This window comes from Diprion similis, chromosome 12, assembly GCF_021155765.1.
Source record: "Diprion similis isolate iyDipSimi1 chromosome 12, iyDipSimi1.1, whole genome shotgun sequence".
NCBI lineage: Eukaryota > Metazoa > Arthropoda > Insecta > Hymenoptera > Diprionidae > Diprion > Diprion similis.
This window is the reverse complement of record NC_060116.1, coordinates 5420718-5446973: the sequence shown is the minus strand read 5'-3', so window position 1 is coordinate 5446973 and position 26256 is coordinate 5420718. Positions and strand designations below refer to the sequence as shown.

At 35.5% G+C, this 26256-nt stretch overlaps 6 protein-coding genes across 6 annotated transcripts; 2 read left to right on the top strand and 4 right to left on the bottom strand.

Annotated features, from left to right (window-relative positions):
* Positions 1-3346: 3346 nt before the first annotated feature.
* On the bottom strand, positions 3347-6829 carry LOC124413095 (46 kDa FK506-binding nuclear protein-like). The gene is made up of 4 exons (XM_046893455.1): positions 6643-6829; positions 6345-6434; positions 5298-6261; positions 3347-4645 (listed from the first exon to the last, which is right to left on the bottom strand). The coding sequence occupies exons 1-4, from the start codon at positions 6650-6652 to the stop codon at positions 4564-4566; spliced, it is 1146 nt and encodes a 381-aa protein (XP_046749411.1). The 5' UTR covers positions 6653-6829; the 3' UTR covers positions 3347-4563.
* A 392-nt stretch (positions 6830-7221) lies between these two features.
* On the top strand, positions 7222-9584 carry LOC124413441 (eukaryotic translation initiation factor 3 subunit F). The gene is made up of 5 exons (XM_046894004.1): positions 7222-7380; positions 7687-7856; positions 7990-8172; positions 8939-9154; positions 9324-9584. The coding sequence occupies exons 1-5, from the start codon at positions 7272-7274 to the stop codon at positions 9495-9497; spliced, it is 852 nt and encodes a 283-aa protein (XP_046749960.1). The 5' UTR covers positions 7222-7271; the 3' UTR covers positions 9498-9584.
* A 481-nt stretch (positions 9585-10065) lies between these two features.
* On the bottom strand, positions 10066-12928 carry LOC124413439. The gene is made up of 2 exons (XM_046894003.1): positions 12138-12928; positions 10066-11755 (listed from the first exon to the last, which is right to left on the bottom strand). Exons 1-2 carry the CDS (start codon positions 12208-12210, stop codon positions 10608-10610), a joined length of 1221 nt encoding a protein of 406 aa, XP_046749959.1. The 5' UTR covers positions 12211-12928; the 3' UTR covers positions 10066-10607.
* Positions 12929-13045: 117 nt separating this feature from the next.
* On the bottom strand, positions 13046-17974 carry LOC124413436 (protein SERAC1-like). The gene is made up of 15 exons (XM_046894000.1): positions 17818-17974; positions 17606-17733; positions 17271-17471; positions 17009-17136; positions 16687-16797; positions 16478-16613; positions 16092-16235; positions 15684-15941; positions 15414-15609; positions 15108-15272; positions 14865-14992; positions 14470-14622; positions 14177-14323; positions 13972-14038; positions 13046-13346 (listed from the first exon to the last, which is right to left on the bottom strand). Exons 1-15 carry the CDS (start codon positions 17907-17909, stop codon positions 13253-13255), a joined length of 2148 nt encoding a protein of 715 aa, XP_046749956.1. The 5' UTR covers positions 17910-17974; the 3' UTR covers positions 13046-13252.
* A 596-nt stretch (positions 17975-18570) lies between these two features.
* LOC124413438 (4-coumarate--CoA ligase 2-like) lies at positions 18571-25289 on the bottom strand. Its single transcript, XM_046894002.1, has 6 exons — positions 25043-25289; positions 24242-24600; positions 23631-24160; positions 23185-23522; positions 18874-19044; positions 18571-18702 (listed from the first exon to the last, which is right to left on the bottom strand). Exons 1-6 carry the CDS (start codon positions 25253-25255, stop codon positions 18595-18597), a joined length of 1719 nt encoding a protein of 572 aa, XP_046749958.1. The 5' UTR covers positions 25256-25289; the 3' UTR covers positions 18571-18594.
* Positions 19449-22861, top strand: LOC124413435 (serine/threonine-protein phosphatase 4 regulatory subunit 2). Its single transcript, XM_046893999.1, has one exon. It carries the CDS (start codon positions 19811-19813, stop codon positions 21998-22000), a length of 2190 nt encoding a protein of 729 aa, XP_046749955.1. The 5' UTR covers positions 19449-19810; the 3' UTR covers positions 22001-22861.
* Positions 25290-26256: the final 967 nt, after the last annotated feature.

The window sequence follows — 26256 nt, the reverse complement described above, 5'->3', positions numbered from 1 at the left end:
AAGTCCACGATGACGAAAACATTGATCAGTTCATCGGAGTAGAGAATGATGGTAATGAACGTACGCTAAATACAGCAAAAACTTTCTGAGTGTATGATTACGTAGATGAATAGCAATGTAAGGGAGGCTGTTGGGCACTGGTTTTTAGCTGCTAAGGTTACTTCTAACAAAACCCATAATATGTTAGATGCAGTTTGTTAAGTTAATAGTACTGGTATTGAAAGCTATAATTTTTTATCAGGCCCTAACTATCCTGGATTTAAAAAAAAAAGTAAATAGTCGCGGAATAATCTTTTCTTTACATCGAATGGTCACAACATTTGCATCATATTTCATTCACTGCATCTTCTCAAGTGTATGAGGAACAATTTGAAAAAATACCTATTAGAGTACAAAAGGGGAATGGTTCACTGGAATGGACTGAGAGAAATATACGAACTCAGTGAGCAAACCAACTTAAATCTCAATACAAAAATTACAGGCAAACATTTTCGATTATCAGACGTTTACAGTGTACACGTTTCCTCAAAAGTTTTGTCTCAATAAACAAAATTGTGGACTCAATTGTAAGTGCTTCGAAAATAACGTGAGAGGACAGTTTCTCTTGGATATTGATACATCAATTGATTCACTAAACTTCTTCTCAAGCCGACAGTGCCAAATAAATCATATCATGCTATATCTGAAATTACACTACAAACCTAAAAAATTCCAAATTCCAAACCTGATCACCACATGTTTATCAGGATTAGTACCGACAATTAATTCTGTCTAAAATTTGACAAAACAATTACGAGGCGGCTATGGACTGAATAAATTGTGTACCAGACGTTTAAATTAGGATCTGCTTGAAAACCTTATTGCAGTTATGTGTCAGGAACACGGCTTCAATTTAGATCTGTCTACAAAGCAATTTCAAACTGGTCTAGGACATGTTTATATCATACACCTTTCAAGAATATCGAATATTTCAAATTGTGAAAATGATTGGAACAAGACTTTTGCTAAACACAGTGAAATACTTTTCGTACCACCTCTTATCCCAAATGAAACAGTATCATTGAATTATTAATTGCAAATGAATAACATGAATACGTAGAATGTCACATTGAATAATTTACTGAAAATAATGCCATTCATTATATTGTTGGGTTTCTCTGTAAAAGGTACCTGCCGCAACATACCCGTGAAAAGTGCAAGCAAATTTTGGTGATTCAAGACAATACTTGATTTGAAAATTACAAATTATTTATCATTATGAAACAGTATGCAGATACCAATGGACTGGTACATGCGCAAGATGACATTTTTTTAATTTTGTGGCGTTGGGAATGCCAATTTAAAAAAACTTGTTATAGATTCTTTTAGAGATGTTCAAAATGTAACAACAATGCTTTGGTAAATATTATTAATTCAACTTGTACATTGACTGAACTATGCTTCACACAAGTAAAAACTTTTTTAAAAACGTTATTGGGATTAAGATGCCATTGACCAAGTCGATTCATCAGAATGCGTTTTCAAAGCATTAAAAAGTCTGACCACAATTCAAAAATGATCTGATTTACTAAATAATTTAGAATACAAATTTAATGTGGCATTAAGTATTGACTGAGTATACATGTTAATCAACATTGTGACATTTAATTAAGAATAAGTATATCTTACGATTGGATACTGGAATATTATTTCAATATTCAATAACGGTATGTCGAATGCCATAGAAATATTCTTACCTCTTTGAAATAAAGATTAATTTTACAATAACCAAATATTTTGGCTTCATCGTTGGCTCCATTCCTCAAACCACACTCCTCTCAATTCGTCAGTCTTAATGTGAGTTTGAAGTTGGCGCTAAAGATTGGCCGTTAGAAAGGGTGAGAAGAGCTGTTGTTTACGCTCCCACTCACTCCCACTTGAGACGAGCGCTGAATGCCGTGCAAAAAAGGCTTGCTGCAGATTACATGTACGCGCCACCGCAAAAAAAAAAATAAAAAACGCTATTTGTCCGATAACCTAACTACCTCACACCATATACGGACTTAATACCATATGTTACAACGTTCGCGTCTGGCAACAATCCAGGTTATATATCAACCGGATTGTAGTTTGTACACTCGCGAGAAAGTTACAAGGAAAAACCGTTGAGTCGCCACCTATGCGTGAGAAATCGAAGTAATCAGCTGTACACCGTACACAACTGTATAACTTTATTCATTTTTTTTCTCATCAACAAGTTACTGTGAAGAATATTTTTCAATTTTTTATTCAAATAAATATGTGTTCGAAGACAAAAAATTATGAATAACCTCTCCGCATTATCTTGCTCTCTAAGAGGTTGGAGCCATAGGCATCCTTATTCAGTGCCAGACAAAGATGCCTACACAGACTCTAATGCAGCTTTCCCCTTTTTACGCGACTATCGCCCATGGTTTACTCTTATATGTCTATGGTTCATAGCAAATCGACATTTCTAATTCTGAATAGTGTTTATATAATGGTCGGAATACTCTGAATTGCTTCGAATCATCCCAGATGACTGCACGATAAATGACGTTTGGGCAGTCAAGTGACTGAATAACCGCCGCGGGACTCTGATAGTGTTGATCGTTTTGACGTTGGTTTCGATTTCCACAGGTTTTGACCACATTTAACGTGTTCTATTTCCTTCACATGCCAGACTGTTCAAAGAGAATTTTTTTTCACATGGTATGTTCAAAGTGATAATTGAAAAATACCTCAACGATACACATCGCAAGCTTATTAATATTTGCCAAGAAATAAAAATATGCTCTAGATAGTACAATTTTCAAGGCCATTAATGCTCTACAACTCGACATAATTCATTTATCTCATAATTTATCCGTACACTGGATACAGACTCCAAATTCTAACCTCTAAATTTGTTCTACATTCCCGTAATCGAATGCTCTGATCCTGTTCGTTACAATCAATTTGCAAACATTTTTGGCCTCCCTTGTTCTGTCATAAATACAGGCTGAGCTTTTTAATCAGTTTACATAGTTGTGTTGATTGTTATTACAGATTTCGATTGATCACACCTCTCATCGAACAGTTTAAGTCAACTTATGAAAAATGGTCTGCATTCCATGTGTGATTGCACCAGTGGTCCTACTTTTGTGGCGCTACTTGGTACAACCATTACTTATAAAGTTCTGGAACTTTCGTCATAAAATAAAAAATGAAGATGACAAGCAATCAGAAGGACCACCTCAACTAGTCAAAGAGTGTAATGATGGTGGATGTACTCTTTCGTGGTCAAGGAGTCAGAAGTCGACAAAAGTCGATTGACTGGTTTTATGTGAAATATTATTTTGATTGAGAAATAGATTTCACCGAGCAAATGAAATAATTTACATTTCCATACTATAGCTCTGCTACAGTTTCTTTTTAACGAGTGAACTTAATTCAGTCTCGTACCCCATAGCCAACTGTAAATTAGGGTGATAGTTTTCATTTATTATTGCTACTGATACAAGTTCTGCACCATTGTATGTAAGAATCCACTTTACTTTAAAGAGAACTAACATTTGTTACTATATACTTAATAAGAAATTTTTAGCAATCATTTTGGGTATGTACATGTAGATCAAATGGATCGCAGATAAAACTGATTGAATTTTCGTATCAGCTATGTAAGACGAGCTGATTGTGATAAAAATCATGTTTTACTGCTAGGAATATTCAAATGCAGCAGATGTAGTTTGTTATATCTAATTTGAACTTTTATTAATGTTAATAGAATACTTTAAAATTTCAAGTTTGTATCTAATCCTGCAATACAGTGTTGGTACAAAATTTACGAAAAATAAAGCTGTTAACCAAAATGTAACATAAAGTCTCATCTTTGCAGGAATCACACTGTAAATAACATCTCAAACTTTCTTAATATAATTTAATTTATTTATAAACGTTAGGTTCCAATTTTCTCATAAAAAATCAATAATTGTAGTTCACTGGTTGGATAATTACTAAGATAATCGCATGGGCTCTAAAACAACGGTACTCATATAGTTGCATCACGTTGATCTAAGATTTGTTTCAATATATGTATGTGAGAATAAGTTTGGGCTTGTAACTTGTGATGATTGCGTCCAGTTCGTTTTACATAAATGTAACAAACACTGATTTTTATGAACCAGTTATCATAAACAAAAAAAAGTATAACCCAATTGGAACTTTGACTTGATCATGCTGCCTAAAACTGCCAATAAAAATAGATCAAACTACATATTTGCAATACGATTTCACATATTTTTGGAAAAGTAGATTGGTAATGTCATAAGTTACACTTTGTTTTGAATGTTTTCAAATCTGTCATCACGTTTGTATTTGAATAAATTCAGTATGCGAGTGTAACAATGGTAGTTATTTAATAAAAACTATTGTATTAAAAATAAAATGTACTTATAAGTTTTATACCTGAAAAGTTTAAGAAGTATCACCAGACATGTCGGAAATGCATGAGGTACACTGTGGAGATAGTAAGAGTTAATTGTTTTTGAAATGTTCATCCACAATTTTCTGGAGTATACCTAAGTTCTAATGAACATTCCTAAGTTCAACTTCAAACACAAGTACACTGTTGGGTGGAATAGCTGGCGGTGAACCTTTTGCTCCATATCTAGAACAAAACAAATAAATGGATTGCTTTTCTATTAATTTTAATATTATGGGGATAGTTAGCAGTTGTGAATATGGTGTTGATAAAATGGAAGGCGGATTTCAGGGTTCCTAGCAGTGTCCTTGGGCAGAAAAACTAACAAAAGTGACACCAAATATTTCAAGTGTCCATTTAATGACAGAAAGAGAATAAAAAATCACCTATTCTAAAAATTTGAAGATGTAATTTCGGAGTATTAGTTCACTACTTGAATTTTATGAGTAGATTCCTAATACTTAAGCACTAAGTCACTAGGTTTCTCAGTCAGTAACTTGAAATCTTCAAAAAATCTTCAAGCGGCAAAGAATTTTCTGTAATTACACGCAGTATCCACAACTTTTCCAGACCTAGCCATATCAATTTTCAACAATGGTGCATTTTTACTCGACCTAACAAAAGTTACTTCTCTCTGGATAGTGACAAAAAAAATTCATTGAAATTGAGAAAAGTGATGCACTATGAGCCCTGGGATTTACTCACTAATAAGTCTTCAAAAATTTCAGAAATAAGTTAGGTCAGATAAATCATTAATAATGCCAAAACTAAATTACGTATTGTAGAATATGAATAATTGAAGTTTCGACAAACAGGAAAATTTCAAATTATTACTTACGCCAAAGCTGGTGGGATTGTAATGCGTCTTTTTCCACCAGTCTTCATTCCAACAATACCAACATCCCATCCTTGAATGACTTCATTTTTCCCTAGACGGAACTTGAATCCATCTCCCTGACTGCATGAATCAAATTTTTTCCCATTTTTAAACCGTCCTACATAATAAACTGAAACAAACTTTCCAGACTTTGCTGGCTGGCCAGATCCAACTGTTAATTCTTCTATTTGTACACCACCTTCAATTACTCGTTTTTTTGGTTCCTGTTTTGAAGCTTGGACCTGCTGTTCAAGCTTGTTTTTCTTTTGTTGTTTATCTTGCTGTTTCTGATCTTGTTTGACATCTTTGCCGTTCAGTAATTTCTGCTTTTCTTGCTTTTTGTTCTGTTGTTTTTGTGGTGGTGCTTGTTGCTGCTGTTGCTGCTTCTGTTGTTTTTGTTTCTTTGTGGTTGATGAGGGTTTGACTACTTCCTCTTCTTCCTCCTCTTCTTCCCCCTCATCATCATCTTCATCTTCATCTTCATCCTCGTCATCTTCCTCCTCTTCCCCATCCAATAGCACACCTTCCAGTTCATCTGAATCACTTCCATTATCTTCTTCATCTAGATCATCATCGTCATCACCTTCGTCAGAAGATTCTTGTACTTCCGTCTCTTTCAGACGTTTCAAATGATTCTGAGATTGTTTAATGGAATCTGTGGCCTTGCGTTTAGTTGGTTTACCAACGAGCTGTGGAATGTCCTCTTCTTCTTCTTCTAGTTCATCATCTAGGTCGTCTTCTTCTGGTACTAGATATCCTGTCAAATGTACAAGACCGCTACCATTGGAACTAAAGGCTATTTTGGTTCCCTCTTGGAAATTGAGATCCAGTGGAACTTGCAGTGCAGTTCCTTTGTTCAGCGTGCATAAAAGGAAAGTCCGACTCTCGTAATGAAGCATTACTTGAACAGCCCCGGTGTACGAGCCTTGAATAAGAACCGCATGATTAGAACAATTAGAAAAATTTAAACCAAATTCGGTATGAAAACGAAAAGTAGAAGATTTGTACCTCCAGTATTAATGTCCAAGCTCGCCATGGACACGTGAAACGACCGTTCTACGGTTTGCGCATACCGTTTATTCGGTTCTATAATCAATCCTGAAACAAACATTAATGTACTTTTAGGTAGTTGCATTAATAGGTCATTTTTTTATTCGGACTGATGTTAGACGAGGAGTTTCATCCTCACGCATGGAGCTCTTAACTCGCACGCTTTAATCTTTTTTGTAGATCACATGGCGACGCCATTCTCGAAATAACCGGCTACTGCGATCACGGGCAACACATGGCAATTGTTAGTACTTACCCCAAAACATCTTAGCTGTTCTGACCTACAATAAACGTTGCAATAAATTTCACGAATCAACAATCGTTTTTACTCCTTTAATAATATATCACCGAAAATAAAAGAACCGCATTCACAGCCGATCAACGGTTTTCCAATGCTCAGAACTAGTGCTTACTCGCGCCAAGATGTGATTGAACCGGCGGTAGAGGAAAAGGCCATGAACCATTCAAGGCACTAGATAGGAATAAGTCCTAATTTTTTTTTATCTTGTATGCCGTTAGATTCGTGTCGATTCCACGAGAGACAGCACCAACGGTACACTAGTGAAATACAAACCAAATCCATTTTTTTTAAACTTGATTTACAAAATACAGCACTATCGATCATCCCAATGAGGAATCTTTTTGCTAATGTTAGCGTCACGACTTCAGTATTGTTTCAAATAACGGCAGTCATTTTGCGGACAAAACAACACTTAACCGCCGGAAGTTGATGAGAACCAAGAAAAGTGAGGCACAACTGTAATTGCTACTAGAGGTAGCAGGATTCGATGTTTGGGTTTACGATCTAACATCGTTATTATAATTATAGCCGTTGACTGAAGATTATAGCGAATATCTCTTTTGATCAACTTTGACGCACCGAAAATGGCGCTTAACCTCATTGTCAAGGTGCACCCAGTTGTTTTATTTCAAATAGTTGATGCCTACGAGCGACGAAATGCCGACTCTCACCGTGTCATCGGGACCCTGCTTGGTAACGAAGAAACACATAATAAAATTACGAATATTCGCACGGTTTCTCAGAAATTGTAACAGCTGATAGACCAATGAACGTCGGACGTCACCTTCCACATGTCACATATTTCCATATAATCAATCCTTTTAAACATTATAATTCATTAACTATCATGTCTGCTGCAAGTGAGAAATTTGAGCAAAATTTGAAAAAAATTAAATCCCCCGAAAAAATGCTTTACCTTTTTCTTGCAATCACTACTTAAATTGTCATGTGAGTTCAGACATTATCTCAACGAAACGTGTTTATCATGATTTTTCATAGGGACGGTGGAGAAGGGCATTGTTGAAGTAACAAATTGCTTCTGTGTACCTCACAAGGAATATGCAGATCAGGTCGAAGCCGAGCTGAACTACGCAATGGATCTATACGACCTAAATCACCGAGTAAATGCCCAAGAAAGTATAGTGGGTTGGTGGGCCACTGGAAAAGAGGTATATACGTCAAGAGTTGTATTATTTCCTATCTCAAATATATTTACAAGATAATAATTTCCAACAGTGAAAATTATGCCCTTGATTTTAGCAACATAAGTATATTCATCAAGTTTTTTTCCCTGTGATCCAGGTTACAAATCACTCATCTGTCATCCATGAGTATTATGCCCGAGAATGTCACAATCCAGTTCATTTAACTCTGGATACAACAATGGCCAACACTACTAGAATGGGTATCAAGGCATACGTATGCGTCCAATTGGGTGTGCCAAATGGCAAGCAGGGTTGTATGTTTACACCTGTCAGAGTTCAGGTAAAAAAAATTGAAGCAACTCAATTTAGCAATAATAGTTTTATGGATTTTGACTCGTACCATATTTCTGTGAAAAAACTGAGTTCCATTATTCATCTCTTGGAATCTATAATAATGTATTGTGTTACAAGTGCGTAATTGTGAAGCTGAAGATAGGCAGCCAGAGTTAGCAGTGAAATGTGTTCAACTTTTTGAAAATAGAAAAATTCAGTTCAGTTTCAACCTCATAATTCTATAAAAGTATCGGAAGTTCAAGATATTTCACAAAATTTAAACTTTCGGAGATTACTACATAATTCGAATAAACATTAGAACATTGGGCTGCTAATTCTGGCTGTTAGCTCCAGCCTCATGTGTGAATGCATCATGAGCCAAGGCGAGCACTGTAATCATATGATAAAGCTATTTTTTCCGGTATCTGTAAAGGAAAATTTGATTTAAGAAGCACCAAGTGTCCTACTGACAGTGCATCGAAAATGGCGCTTCTTAAAAAACTTTCACTTAATACAAGACAATATATTGCGCGACGATTGAGTCGTTTAAGAGTATAAGAGTATGTGTGTGCCCAAGAATTCCCCAGTGTTTGCGCAAAAATTGTTTCACCAAACTGTTCAGAAATGGGACACTTTACGTGCACTCCATACGCTTTAAAAATTGAAGTTTCCAAGCAGATGTCAGAAAAATACTTGTGACACCTTTGTCAGGTACAGCTGCTAGCAGTTGCTCTGTTCACAGTGGTGATAAACTGTACTTGTACTTTCAACAGGTCACTTCTTATGAACCTGAGATTGTAGGGCTACAACTATGCGCTAAAACCCAAACACTACCTCCGACTCAAGCAATTTCAAAGCAGGGGGGAGTGGAACCAATGTTAGACTTGGCACAAATAGCCGAAGCTAGCACAAAACTGCTGACTTTGGTGGACCAGGTCCTTAATTACGTAGATGATGTTTTGGCAGGCAAACAGATTCCTGACAATCAGGTAATAAATTGACGTAGATACCAGTAAGAATGAAAATAATTCAAAATGTACTGGGCAACATTTCACTTCGTATATCAAGAATTTTGAATGACCTTTGTACATATTCGAAAAATACTGGACAATCAATTATTGAAAATAAGCAATTGAATAAAATAACATAAAATTACAGGTTGGGCGAGCCCTGTTGGATATGGTACATTCGGTACCTAAAATGTCAGCTGATCAGTTCGATCAAATGTTTAACAGCAATGTCAAGGATCTCCTCATGGTTGTTGCTCTTTCCCAGCTAATCAAAACTCAACTACAGCTGAACGAAAAGCTCACCCTTCTGACTACCTTATGAGCCAAAAATTAAGCTTACCAAATAACAAATGACACAAAGTAAAGCTAAGTGTAATGTATGGCTCCAATAAAAATCTGTAAAAACAAATTGATGTACCTAAACTGCTTAATCTAATTTTTTTTATGCGCACAGACACACACACACATTTATTTTACGAAACATCACAGTAGAAGATTCTCAAGTTTCGGAGGCTTTATTTTGCAGAAAACCGTCTTGAGTTTTGTTTATCTCATAATCTTTCACGAAATTTGAAAATATTGAACCGTAGTATATTTGTACGATCAATAATCCAATCCATTCACATCCTGCATAGATCTTAAACCAAAGTATCATCTCTTGGAGCTTTTCTGTAGCCAGGGTATTTTAAATATATGCTAAACTTTTTTTGAGAGTGTTGAGAAATCCAATCAGATTAAAGTTATAAATGTTAAAGGTATTCTCATTAGCTGTATTATCATCACCTAATGATTTGTTCTTGTTTTCCCAAACAATTATTCATAATTATATTTACAATTTAGGATAAACAGCATTCGATTTAACTTTGGTATGGTAATATCTCAGTAAATATCTATTAATTTAATCTGTTAGCTAAATGATGAAGCGCATATAATTTACTGACAAATAGCACTAATCATAGTACGAGAATATGAATGTGTATTTCATTTTAAAAATACTTCTTTCCTGCTATACGCAAACTTTGGGACAGGCAGGAAGATAGAACTCTGTGAAATTTCGCCTGGCTTCATTATAAGCGAACTGCAAATTTCGTACTGAAACTGGAATGTTAGTCGCAACACGTATGAGACGAAGTATATAATTTCATAGAGTCCCTCGTTTACTCATAACGAAGAGTCTGCACCAATGTTGTTTATATCTGATAAATAGAGCTTAGGTGAAGGAAATGCTTATGTTGAACAGAGGGAAAATTCGCTTATGGCGGGCCCACTTACAGTGAAACAGCACTGTATCATGAAGAAATAAAGTACATCAAAATTCAACTCTTTATGTCATGACAAAAACTTTACCGAGCAGACGGTAAGAAAAATACAGTGTATTATAATTTTTGGGACAACTACATTTGCGATTAATTGGGGATAGAGGCTGAAGTACTTAAGAAAGAATGCCTTTAACTGTAAAGGAGGGAATGGTTTCAACAACATTTCTGAGACTGTCGACTGTGCAAGCATAAGATATTCCAAGAGGCACCGAATTAGCTGACCATGTAAGCCATTGAATCTGTGAACTTATGTCAGAACAAATATAATAATCGCTGGTGACTGTTGTCAGATAAGGGTTATTCACGCCAATGAATGCTGTGCCAAGTTGTGTTGTTTCATTGTAGAGGATTTTCCAAAAGAACTTTGGAACAGGAATAGCACGATTTCCGGCCGCATCAGCATAGAGATAAAGATCAGTTAAGACTCCATTAACGTTTGGTAACTGAGCAATGCCATAAACCCCAGTATAAACTGTCAAATCTTGATAAGTGTTACTGACGTAATTACGTACATCATTCTCAAGTGAGTTCCAGTTACCACCATTGAAAGTCTGCCACTGAGGCGACTGGTTTACATAATAGAATGTAGCACGGTGCTGGGAACCATAGACAAAGTCTGCTTTCGCAGTCGTATGTCCACGTGCCAAAAAGTAGTCATTAGTCGCGTGAATGTATTGAGTGCCAAGATCGGTGGATCCTAAAAGCGTTCCCATTGTTGCGATTTGAGTAGCTCGATTATATTGAGTGGCCAATGTATAACCAGGGTAAAAAATACCCTGGACCCAACTGGGCCTTGGAAATCCTGTTTGGAAACCACCGATTTCTTTCACTAATTTAAAAGTTGTGTAGAGTGTTTCAAGTCGCGTTTCGTCGTGACATGCGTTTATGATTGTTATCCATTCAGTGCCCAGGTCGAATCCTATTTCAACATCAGTGTATGAGCCGAGACACGTATTCCCACTTTTGCGCTGCCAATGCCATGGTAAGAAGCTGCATGCCAACTCACTGAATTCTATCAATACACCATCAACAGTGAATTTGCTTCCGCTAACGCAGGTTGCCAGTACGTCGCTCTCAGTGCTATCGAGATTTACAAATTTGTTATTTGTCCCGGTGCACACCAACCGGACATTCTCTCCAGCAGCAAAACTGAGTGTTCCAGAAGTGTCTACTGGATGTCGAAATCCTGCTCCTTCACCCACATTTAAGACCAGGGGCTGTGGGGCAGGTAAGTCTCCATTTATGGAAACTGAGCACTGCGCTGTAATAAGAGAATGAAAGCCAATTTAATTACTTTTAATTAGTACTTATAGGAAAATATATATCTAAAAAAAAAAGAATGTGGTTTGAGTATAGAGGACTTTCAATATAATGGTGAGTGAAAACCAGCAAATAGGGAGAAATATATTACATAGTGGATTGTAAGTGGAGATTTTTCTCTTTGGCATAAAACAGTAGATTGTAATCACTCTGTTGACACCCACACTTCTATCAGTTGACACATAGCGATTAGACATTAATCAACATTTGGTATTCTATTGACTAAATTATTATAGTGACTTACTCATTTTGCCATTCAAATTCATTATAAAAATATCTGGTGATTTTAGAAATTTTTCGATTTGAACATCGATAGGACAAACCTTGAATTGCGATGATAGACGTCGCAAAAATAAGAAGAAGCACGACAGCCCGCATGCTGATGTTCAATGACATGCAAACTTGCCAAGAACACCTTTTATAAGATTTCCTATTGTTATAAATTACGATATGAATCACTGGCAGTAACGGATTAGATGTATCACGGTATTTGATCCATTGTCACTTGACTGACAGATTGATGGAGTAGGTGCTTCGCCTCCCAAATCTCAAGATTGTACATATGATTGTATTTATTGTAAAACAGATTATTCTTCTGTGTAAGCTGTGACTCACCTGATTACAAGTAATGAAAACGTGATGTTCAATCAATCATGGAACTTCCTGTACAGATAGTTTACGTTATGTTGATACAATCACTCAGAATTCCAGGAGTAGTCAAATAAAACGGTCCCACAGACGGATTCGGTCTTGCCCATTTGCATTTAAAAAATTGTTAAAAACAAACTAGTAATGAGTTATGGAATGAGAATAACAAAGTAAAACAAATCAAAAATGTGAGACATTACATTGGTGTTATACTGAACGATAAGTGACATATTTCTTTAACTGTTTTAGAAATGGTACTTTTTTGAAAAAGAACCACAATTATGACGATTGTTGTTTATTGGTGTTTTAAAAACATGTTATTGTCATTTTGGTTTATACAATACAGTATTTTATATGAAGTAACACCAAGAATTTGTTTTCGTCCCATGCAACGTCACTTTTGTAAACTTGTCACACTTGGTCATATATTTTTGAAATATTCTGTAACTACATGTATTACTGATTGTGGTTAGAAAAATAGATGTTATTCAAATGTCTGCAGATGAAAAAGCACATTTATAATTATAGTCGTAGAAAATCTAATAGATTAAAATGAATAAAAGTAAATAGTCTCAAATAGTACCTGCTAGATATGTACATGTTTGTCATGTGCTTAATTGTTCGACGATCATAATCATTGTCAATCTGAATGAGATAATTTCAAACCACCATCAATTAGTCTTGAACACTTCAGTTATCAGAAAAATGAAGCCGAAGTAATTTTATGATAGCTAAATTTAAATACTCTCCACCTTTGAGATTCAATACTATATCACAGGATCTACACTTTTTAAGTGTATACATTTTCCATGTCGTCAATCGTTTTTGAAGGTTGCACATGACGTTTTATGACAGTAACGAGTTTCTGATATAAGAATGACCGTCTATAAAATAAAAAATATACACATATTTAGATATTTAAAAAAATACATGTACATTCCATTCATTTTAAGTTTTGCAAGGGACAAAAATGGTAGCACAAACAATTTTTAACACGAAAATTTGTAGAACAATGAGTGTTAAAAATTCGAACTTTTATGAAAGGAGGAAATAAAAATTCTAAGATGCAGTTATTTCGGAAAAATCGAAATATCGAATGCGTATAGAATTCAAAGCTTTTTTGTATCCATGCTTGTTTCTTGCATAATCAGCGAATTTCTGTTCAAGATACTTGTAATGAAAGGCTTCAAAAAATGCGCTTTACCTGATAGCAAACATGTGTTCATTGTTTCTGTGACATACCATGTAGCTTTGATGGTAATAATTATAACCTTTTGTAACAGATGAGTTTTAGTTCTAGAGATCGACAACTGTGCAATTGGATACAGCAATATTCTGTTGATTTCCAAAATTAACGAGATGTGATGTCAAGATTTTGATACGTCTACACGGTAATTGATTTAAAAACTTGAAGAGAAAAGATGATTTTTCTATGTAAATTTTGAAGACAATGACACATTGTATTCATTTTAGGAGCAAGTTTTTTGATAATTACAGAATCTCACTCACCTGCTGGCTGGTTTGCATATGGACAAGTGATCTTGAGGTATTTCATAAAATTCACCAACACCAGGATCTGAAAGAAAATATGACATACATTCTCATCTTATCTTTATACGATATGTTACAATGATAGATGATTGTTATTAATTTTGCTGAGAACAAATACATAATTACTCTACTTGATGACGTTATGCCAATTTCATATCTATACCTGATGAAGTTGGATTGACAAATTGCAGCGGAAACTTCAACGGTGTGACAAGTGTGGACTTAGTTTCGCTGAAGCTGATAATATCAATTGGATATTCATCCAGCATTTTTAAAAAATCGTTGTGCAATTCAAGAAGTTGCGATGATCCTGCAAAACATCTATTATAAAATCATAAAGTAACTACCTATATGTTATATTGTTAATAGTACTATTGATTGCATTTTTGTTTTGTCACTTCCATGATCCTAAATTTAATTTACCCTTTGAAATTTATTTTTATACACATCTGTTACCTTCTCGAAGTTCTTGAACCTCAACTGATGGCCACACAAACATTTGAGTGGTTTGTTTCAATGCCGCAACGTGGGAACCTTGATGTGGTGTACTGTAGAATATAATACCACGTGTGTTTTTGCATATATCGTTCTTGTCTTTATTTTTCCATTCTGCAAAAAAATAAAAAAAATAAATAAATAATAATAATGAATGGATTCCAATACAATGAAGAATGATAATAACACAAAAGAAAAAGACAAGAATGTTTATAAAAGGAAGTAAAATCTCAAGATTGATCGATTTGCCTTATATTATTGCACAACAATATTTACCGGAGTATATATTTGTATTATACTCAATCTTTGGTGTACTACCCTTTACTTGCAATAAGACTTATAAAGGGTAAACATACCTTGAACCAATATTTTTTTAACAAGCAATCCACCCATAGAGTGGCAAACCCATATAACTGACCGCCTTCCAACTCCTGCTGTTGCCAGCTTTGTTTTAAGTTCATGGCTTCGTTCATTAATTGTTGCCCTAAATTAGATCGATTTTTAGTATTTTCAAAGTTAAAAATAGATTTCCGCGTACACATACTATGTAGATAATTTTTTACACGGTGTCTAGCTCTTTGTTAATTTGATCAACTCACTTAATTCCTTCAATTGGACAGAGCGGCAACCACATTGACAAATTAGTATTATAATTCACGCCTAGCACACGGAGAGAAGGTACATCGTTTGGTAACCAATCACGGGGCCAACACTGTGTTCGGTGTATTTGATCCTGTTCCCCTTGGGCCATACAAACATCATCCCTGAGAGTATAGAACAGCTTTATATAAGATTTGACACAACAATGTCATATTCATCTTACTTAAGATATATTATTTCATATTTCTACATCCCCATAATCAATAAAATATGCATCATTTTGCACAAATGTTTGTTATGCCTACCCTTTGCATGTGAATGGTCCGTGCGCTTGATGATTTGGATTTTTTGGAAAATCGTCTAATACAACCTCAAAATCGTGCCCAATGCGTTTCCATTCACTGACCTCCAAATCGTGAGCTAAATCCCTCAGGAATTCTTGAGGTTGTTCACCGCTCATGCTGACCATTGACTCTATTCCAGAAGATAATGATGAAGATTCTACAACAAAAATAAGTAAATGAATTTGAGCGATTTGCCTTATATCCTGGTATAAGTTTCATAATGTGCCTTACCAGGTCGACCTGAAGTTAGCGAGTTAGAATCTCGTTGTCTCCATGTAACAAATACGCCTCCTAAGAGGCCGTGAATGAATACCACATCTAACTTAGTTGATGAACGAGTTCTATGCAAGGGATGAAGAAGATAAATTCGCCGTGGATATTTTTGGTTCACATTTTCATCAGCATCGAGATTTGCTAATGCTCGTCCGGCAGGTGCAGATAATCGTATATCTGTATGTTTGGCCCACCTAGCTAATATGCCAATCCATCCTAACAGAGTGAATCAATTTTTGATATTAAATCCATTACATATCAATTTATTTTCGAGTTGGTGTGAACTGAATTAAAGAATCACGTGCAGTGAATAATAACAAAAAATCGGCTACAAAGTGTGCGCGACTAATGGTAAAATGAATTTACCTAACGAATAGATGTCCCTCAAGTATTCGTCGTAGAGACTAAGATTTGAGAGTATTTTAGCCAGTGTAATAGATATGTTAACATCATTTTCACAATGTTTTTGAACTTCCATCAGTATTTTTAGACCACCCGCGTTGGCAATATCTGGAAAGTGAAAAATACTTTTGAAAAATAAGAAGAATAGGATATAGATATGAGTAAAATTCTAATGCCTCAACTAGGACCTGAAAAACAGAATACTACTGCTACTACTTATAAGAAATGCACTTCATATGATATGCAGAGACAGCATAATAATATAATAACAAAATATCTTGTCATTTTTGTTTAACTCAATTATTTAAATGGTTTGACTTTTCTACTTTGTATGTCTTCACAATTATTACCTTTACTGTGTTCACCGAGTGAAGAATGATGATGCAAAGCTTGGATACAGGATTCAAGCAGTGCGTGATCCCATTTCAAATTTGGCGGTCCAGGTAGACCACCAGCTGTTAGATCGTGATCGAACAATAATCGACCCTATGAAATTTTAGACATACGTATCAGACATAATGACAATCCATCAAAAGTAAGTCTCACGGGTTACACTTACACGCTGTGTACTTCCAAAATTTTTCTCAAGAAATTGTGATAGACAAGGGTGGCAATTAGCGCATACTTTATCCAGTTCAAATAATAATCGTCTCAGGCTCTCAATTGTGTCCTAAAATGTATTCAAGGTTGTTAGTGTAAATTCCATAAACTTAATATATTTCGTCTTTTTGATAAAATATTCGATGTGTATATCGCAATAGCTCATGTAATTTTTGACAAGATTTCTGTAAGTGGAAATTTTAAACAGAGCTTCTATATGTGGTTTGAATCATGCAGTGGTATAAAAAAGAAAACCATACATACATCATGTGCATACATACATATGGAGCATGTTGCATGCGCCAGAAAGGTGGTCTCAGAAAAAATCGAAGATCTACATTTGGCATTCGTGCAAGTGCAACCGCAGTTCTTGCATCTAACATCTGTGCAATTTGCCAATAGTCCCAATCTAATAATGAAATTGACCCAATTTTATGAATAATTTCATACATTATCCCACAGAAGGGCTAGTTTTATATTTAAAATGACTATCATAAGAGCATTTGGTAGAAAACAAAAAAGACAATTTGAATTACATCATACCTTTTAAATGTTTGAGATAACTCAAGCTATACACAGCCTTTTGTCGATCAATTAATGAACCATTTTGAGCAATGTGAAGAAATCTGTATGCCAGACTTTTATTTAGGGACTTCCACCACGTTATCACAGTATCGGTAATACCAGGCTTTTCTTGTACAATTGTTGAATCGAGATCTTTGTTACCTCGATACAAAAGCACATCTGTATTCCATACGTAATACCAAAATTACTGACAATAATGCATCCGAAGAAAACAAGGAAAGAAGAGAGGAAATGATAGGAGAATCAAGAGATTCACATAATTTAATAAATAGGTATATCGGTACTCAACCCACCTTGGAGACGAGGGTCATCTACGTAAATATATTCAGCCTGTGCATGCTCAAGGTCCAAGACTTTGGTAGGCACAACCGAGCTCAGGATTAGCGAAGTTTGACGTAGCTGGTAGCAAAACCAACATCCCCTGTGTAAAAATACGTTGACATTGTCTTACGTGTCGGTGTGTACATAACCTACAATACTCTTCGAAAAAGACAATCAACCATACCCTACGAGCACGATGCATGCGCCAGTTGATCGCAGGAGGTATACGGATTTTGTATACATGCTGTAGTCCAAATTTGGATAGTTGAATAACATAGAACAACGTCAAAAATACATTTGGCTGCAGCGAACTGATCCGGGACAACCATTCACAACGACTGACAACGACGCACAATTTCGACTGCGGGGTTAGATATGAAACTATAGAATTAACTATAGCGGTTGAGTGGCCAGAATAAGTAGGCTCCTTCGGTTTTCACGTAATGATTTAATCTATATTGAGTTAGGATTAAATTAATGGTTTTTGTAGATATGTAGATTATAAATTCACTCAATTTTCACAAAACTAATATACAACGATTCATTGACAATAATATGCAACAATAAATATGATTTATTTTACTTATGTGTAAGCATGTGCATACATAGATCAGCTATACATATACCAATTACATGACGATGAGGGAAATCAAATTATTGTTATTTTCTTTTTTTTTTTTAGGGAAAATAATTATTACGATTTAAAGAAGGTCATTTAGCAAGTAATGTCAATTAATGTCATAAAAAAACTTATTCTACTATCATGTCTTTGCTTGCTTTTTTTTTAAATTTCGTATTGTTAATGAAATTTTATAGTACATACAACGAAAATGATACAACTGATTCCTTTAACAGAAGATGTAGATAGTAGATCCATAAATGCAATATTATTTGCTTCACAGATATTTGATACTTGTACTTATTTACTAAATCATACTAAATTTCACTTAAACGTAATTTCTTATTTACCAAATACTTTCAATTCCTGACGCATGATCTTGCCAGCTGCGTTTCGCGGTATAGCATCTATGAATATCACACCACCTGCTAAGTTCTTGTAAGCAACAACCTGAGAAATAATAAAATTATTTTAAATTATTGGTTATTTTAAATTTTTTCAACGTGAAGGTTTTACAGGAACAATCAACAAATAATACAGTGCTGCTGTTACTTTGTGATCCCTGGAAGAATGAAAACTATAACGAGATCCTATGATGCAATCAGCTCTACTCTAATTTACCTTAGGCTTTAGGTAGTTAGAGATAGATTCTTCAGTCAAGTCCGAATTTGGCTGTTTTACCACAAAAGCTCTGGGTAATTCTCCCGCAAGTGTGTCTGGAACACCAATGACTGCTACGTCTACCACTCCAGGCATTTCTAAGATTATAGACTCTAGTTCGGTCGGTGATACCTTAAAAGACAAAATAAAATGAGATTAGTTTTGCATGAAATTAGAGTAAAACTCAATGAAAATTTCTATTCAACATAAATTGAATCGTTGTCTCAAATATAGAATTAAAAAGAAAACAAACAATGAACACCACACTTGATCCATTTAATGAGCTACCTGATAAAAGAGGGGTCAATAATTGTTGGAATAAAAAATGAGAAACTTCGAAATTATTGTAATTATGTTGATAATTTTCAGAAAATTTTTATGTATTATTTACTTATGTGATATATCCTGTCAAGAAGATTGCATAAAATTTTGAGTGTTATATTATTTGGTGACCTATTTGAATTTTAAATAGTTCGCTGTTTCGTGTCACGTAACACGACGCATGCGTAGAAATCCAGTTGCGAAATCAAAGTCGGAGGTTACGGTAAGATTAATTTTAACGATGAAGCAGTACATCAATGAATACGTATGTAAGTTGTTTAAATATTAAAGGTATTCAATATCCGAGGCGAAACTGAGAGAAAAAGCAATCCAGCTGGTAATTTGATAAAGTAGGAAGGTGAAAGTGGCGACAATGCAATTTTCATCATTTCACGTTGAGGAGTTGGCTGCCCTGGATATTCTGTCTCTGTGTTTGGTCCCCGGTGTTTGCGTTTTTCGTTGTTGGTGATATTTTTCGGTGAATATTGTCCGCACGTTGAAAAATATCGGAGTAAAAAAAAAAAAAGTAACTGAATTTCGAGTGTCTCAAACTCGAAATCCGGCGCAAAAGAGGGACATGGAGAACCCGGAGGAGGTGCTGCAAGCGCTAGACGAATTTCAAAAGCTTCGACCTGCTGACATTCCAAAGGAACTTGAAGAGTATCTGTCTTGGGTAGCGAAAACAGGAGACCCTGTCTATCAGTGGCCTCTGATAAAAGCTCTCTTCCGAGAAAAGCTCCTACGAGTAATGACTGAGTTTTACGAGAGTTGCCCGACCTTGGAACTGGCACCCTGTCCAAACGTTGAGCAGTTCAACTACGATATGATGAAAAGTGCACTCCTCGATCGACTCGAATCATTCTCCAACGCTCCCTTTACAGTGCAGAGAATTTGCGAGCTTCTAACTGCCCCACGTAAGGAGTACAACAGGGTGGATAAATTCATGAGAGCTATTGAAAAGAATATATTAGTTGTATCGACAAGAGAACCAGGGCCAGCGGCTAGACGAAGCGAGAATGGCGATGGTATGGTAAATGGGTCCACAGAGGACAACGGTAGTAGATCACCTTACGATATGGACCTGTGGGCAAGGGCTTGTACCTTGGCGACAACGGTTACCGTTCAAACGGTAGAAACGCATTCGACGATAGTCAATATACATCACCTTCCAACAAACATTATACCCGCAACTGAATTAACCATTGTAAAAAGTAACCCAGTTTCTGTCGAAGCCTTCACACCGTACGGAGCCGATCCTGAGCTATGCGACTCTGAGATAACTGCGAAGGGCCAGGACCTACCTTCGACTTTTACCCCATCGACATCTGAAATTGCCAACATTGCAAATTTGACATCACAAATTCAACCGCAAGACCTCAATTCCACATCAGGGATCCAAAATTTGTCCAATATGGTCCCTGAACCTTCTAATATAGTTGGAGATGTACCGGAAGCAATTATGAACGAAGACACCAACTCTCAGCCTAGCCTTGATATGGAGAATAACGAAAATGAGGCGTTTGAGTCAACTAAAACACTGCAGACTACATTCCAGTCCAGCGACTTTATCTCTCATGACATCAAAGCGCAGAAATTTTATTCCGAAGAAGCTAAACCGGTTGAAAAAACTATCGTCCAAGCTGAATCCATAAGAAATGATCTAGAACCATTGACAGAGCTAACTCAAAAGCCTGTAGAAGATAGTACAGATGTAGCTAAAGTAACTCCAGAAATTGTGCCTTCTGGAGAAAACGGAGAGCCAGCTATACCAGCAACAGTAATCACTGCCGATTCAATTGAAATGACTGAAAATATGGATAAAGTAACTAAGGCTGAAACAACGGACAAAACCGCAGTGAAAATCGAAGAAAGTAATGATATGATTCATAGGGATATCAGTGGCGACGATCAGATGCAAGTAAAAGAATATGTTACATCGGATAATGAAAACAATGTGCAGCTTAAAAGCGAAACTGAAAGTGCTTTACTAGATATAAATATTGAAAAAGACAGCGTTAGTTGTGCCAAAGTAAGTCTGAGCGAAAAAGAAGCTGAAGTTACGTTACCACCAGTGACGTCAGAACCTATAATCCCTTGTACGGTTGAAACTAACGTAAATGTTACACAGAACATCACAATATCCAAAGAGACCAAAGTCATAACCGATTCTGAGGAACTAAATGTATTGACCAAGAAAACGGAACAAATTATGGAAGAACCTCTAGCTACTACAGAAGGCATTAAACAAACTAATGAATTTGAGGAGAGTACAGAATGCCTAGAAGAAAAGGGCAAAATATCTGACTCCGTAGTACAGTCGCAAACATTAACCACAATTAAAGAAATTAGTAACGAGAATGATACAAAAATTACAAAATCCATCGTTCCTGATCCATTGCCAATAATAGAAGAGCCTAAAGAGGAAGTATCTGTTCCAGACTTAGAAAATAAACAACTGATAGTCGACGTTACTAATGAAGAACATAACACTGCAGTGGATACAACTTCGTCGCCAGGTGAAAAGGAGAAGGAATTGATTAATACTTTCAAAACAGAAGATGCTTCAGAGGCGAATCCAGATGCTTCAGATGCTCATACAGGTCAAGCATTCTTAATAGAGAAACCCTCATCGATCGTCAGTAATTCGGCTTTAGTTGAAGGTGTTGCACCAGTCGAGTCGATGGAAGTCGACATTGCCGAAGACAACCAGACTTTTCAGCAAGATGAGCCAATGGAGCAAGAAGTTAGTGATTTGGATAAGAGTTAATGAAAAGTAGAGTGAAACATTTGTATTATTCTATAGGATTACTCTGATTTTGTTGAGAAAAAATATCACAATTTAATTTACTAGAAAACAGGAGGTTTTTTTTTTAATTAGTAATTTTTTATAAAACGAAATATTGTCTCGTCACGGAAAACTCATAAAACACACAATGATTGAACGATATGAATCAAAATCTTTCACTATTTAAGAAATGTTCACACGGACATATCATTTTGTTTCTAAATAACTGGGAGAAGGGAGCCTTTGAAACACATTGTATGCGATCAAACTTAATACATTTGAGAAACTCCTAGGAGAATAATGCAACCCTTTGCTCCTTCTTCTGATTCGTTTACATACTGAAGCATGCTTATTCCTTGGAATTTACTCAGAACGACCTTCAAGATCTCTGCTTTTTACAGCAAATGTGGTAAGAAGTTTTTGTTTTTTTTTTTTCATCTAAAATCTTTGGGGCAGTAGGACAAACCTTGAAATATAAATACTTACTTCAAAGGTTCTAAGGTGTTCGTCAATTGTATAATCTTTGATATCGAAGCTAAGATTTGTATATCATGTATTCTAATCCTAGTGAACAATATCGTAAGAATAATATTGTGAACTACATTAATAATTAATCAGTGAAAAAAATGAGTCCAATTTTTGAAAGCATAAGGTCGTTTAGCATATTTATAAGCTAGTATTTAAAGTAACTTTTTAACTGTAGACGCAAGGCTATCAAAATGGATTGTCTGAGAGTAAATCATTTCTTAACTTATGTAATCGTAACGAATGGTTATGTCACATGAATAACTTAATATAGCGTGTACATTATTTTATAAAATACATAAAGATTATTGTGAGAAAGTCATAGTTCGATTTAATTCAACCACCTTGCAAAAATAATCTATTTTTATAATTATTAAAATCTTGGGATTCAGCGGCTCCTGACAAAGATATCCATGTATGAACTCAGTTTTCGTAAATAGAATATCAATTTTGAGAGTTTGTTCTTAGTTCTTTATTTTCATGGATAAATGATTACTACTTTTTAAAAAGTCCTTCAGTATATTCAAAGTTTCTTTTAATTTGTTGGCAAAATGGTTCAAAAGAATATTCAACTTTATCTTTGAGTCACAATAATCCTCGCAATAATCATTAAAAACTATTTTACTGAACTTAGTTCTTACCTGGTTTCCTTTCACCTTGATGAGCTCTTTAGTTCTGTCAACGATAAAAAAATATTTCTCATCATCGTAGTAAGCAACATCCCCTGTATGCAGCCATCCCTCTTCATCGATAGTTTCGGCCGTTGCCTTCGGATTATCAAGATATCCTTTCATAAGTTGCGGACCCTTAATTAGGAGTTCGCCTGACTTGTATGGAACCGTGATATCTTGACCATTAGTTTGGTCTACAAGCCTTGCGGATGTTGATGGTAACAGGCGACCACAACTACCAGCTTTGCTGTGCTCTATCAGAAATGGCGTGAGCATCGTGACAGGACTGGTTTCTGTCATCCCGTATCCTATGATAGATATATGAAACATCATTAATAATTATCGTATGTGATTATCTAACACACATGCATGCACGAATATGTTTGGTAGTTATAAAACACTTTAGTAGTATCAACCTTGATTGATTACACAGTCATCGCGATTCAATTTTTCTGTAAACTTGTCTATCAAATTCTTCGTTGCGGGCGCAGCACCAGATAGTACTCTTTTTACGCTTGACAAATGGTCAGCTGTAATTTCTGGATGAGATGCCAAGAACAGCAACAACGACGGAACAACGAACAGTGTATCTGGTTTATACTTGATCAGACAGCTTAAGTAATCTTCAGGAGTAAATCGAGGTATAGTTATAAGATGCTCCCCTCTGTACAGTGACGTGTTCATGATAGTATTGAATCCATAAATATGGAAGAATGGTAAGACTGTGAAAACGGTTTTTTGCGGCCCTTCAAATGCCGGTGAATCGTTGAAATCTTGGTGACTGCATTGAAGAATGTTTGCCACAAGATTCTGATGTGTCAGCATCACACCTTTCGGTGGTCCAGTCGTGCCAGAGCTGTACGGTAGGACAGCTATGTCCGTTGGGTTTACTTTTGGCAGATCAACTCCATCGCTATCCATTAAGAGAGCCTGCATGCTCAGAATGCTGCAATTTATAATCAAAGTGGGTGATATAACAAGATCGATTCAGAGATGAAAGAGTACCACCCTATTACAATGCACGTACTTTTTACCAGGATCAGGCTCTCCGCCAATATTTACAGTTTGCGTATAATTTGGCAATTTCTTTGATATCTGCAAAGCAGTCTCAAGGAGCAGTGGTATTGTTACAATAGATTTTACTCCTACACTTCGAAATTGTCGTGTAATTTCTTCTTCTGTATACAATGGATTCGCAAACGTTACCGTTAATCCAGCTGACATTGCTGCATGAATAGCAATTACGTATTCTGGGATATTAGGTAAGATTAAACCAATTCGGTCCCCGGGTTTTAAACCGAGTTGTCCTATGAGTGCTGCCGCTCCTCGTTCGATTAGCATTTTTGTCATACCAAATGTGTACGATCGTCCTGAGACTCCACATGTCTATTCAACAAATAATAATAATAAACCTGTTAAGTCTATATTGCATTTTTATCCTTCAATTTGGCGTAACATATTGTGTTGAAATTGAATATGTATTATGAAGATTGAAGTATTTATATTATTGTATATATCAGGTTGTGAACTTTGACATTCATGAACCTTATCTCTAGCGTATCTCTGGTCTCTGTTGTATGCTAATGTGGGCCAGCTAATTAGTCATTTAAATCGTTTTCCAGCTGTTTATGGATAGATATGTCTGTGAAGTTTAACTGATTCTATTTCGCACCAATTTGAAAGTATAAAATTGCTTTGAAATTTAGTTGTATCAGAATATAGGACTTAGGCGGTAAAGCACATTAGCCACCTTGCTGTGAAAAGTGCATTAATTTCGTAAAAATATATTGAAGTTAATAGTAAGGCATTAATAATAATAAACTCATACCACTGCTGGTGACTCTGCACGGTGATCTTTTTGCGATAAGACTAAACTAGTGATACTTTGATTCGGTATACTTATATCCTCATAAGTACTCTTCACAACACTAGACGCTGTCCCATAATTCTTATTTTTTGTAACATGAGATGTGAGAATGTTCTTAATTATGTGATTTAATGAACTTAGATTCCGATAAGGCGTAACACGCAATAGAGACATTTCAAAATTAAGTTGAAATTCGTGAAGTAAACGGTAAAATTTATGCCTTTAATCAGATACGTGAAAAGTTATTGTGAATGATAGTGATAAGAGTTTGGTTTTATTTATTGCACATAATTATTTGTTTAGTAGTTCAAAATCAATAAACAATTCCTTTTTGGCGCAAAACTTTAAAAAATCAGTGTCAACTTTATTTGTCTATAGTAAATTTATGATGTTTAATAATATTCGAAACGATAACTGCACTTCCGTAAAGTATTGAATTGCAGAATGAGACACAATTACACTTCAGAAAATGTCTTAGGATTGTAATTAGGATGATATTAAGTTGAGTTGAATATTGACTGACAGACTGCTGGTTTGGACTCCACTGAAGAAAATTTCCTGTACGTCTATAGGCATATGTAGGGTCAAGGAATCATACAAAATGTTAAAAATCTCTTCGTATGGGTATCACAAGTCTAAGATCTTTGGCACTTCAATACAGACACACAAGTCCAAAGTATCATTTGTAGAATGTTGTAATGATTAGGATGGTCAACTAAACTTAGTCAAAGAAAAGGTCGTAAATATAGCTAAACACTTTGAACACAAATATTATATAAGCAGAGTAGAACATTATATGATTTCTGTTCGAAATAGTTCATATGCAAGATCGTTTTGAATAGCTTTGCAGCAGTTCTATTTTCAAGTGGCGTATTTCAGTGAGTCAAAATATATTTCATTATAGTTAAGAAAACCTAATACGAGAAAATTGCAAACATAATTTACATAAAGAGAAGTGATATGTACATTTTCAGGTATGCACAGTGCTCTAAATAGCAGAGCAAGGAACTTGTTTATACTATTGTCAATGTCCTCATAGCGATGTGACTACCTACTTTGTAAGGTGCCTTTGTGAGGCTTCATAAAACGGGAACACAGTCATAGTGGTACAATTTCGTCTGATCAATGTCGGAGTCAACTGCATGGTCTTCAAAATTCCTGCGACACAATCGTGG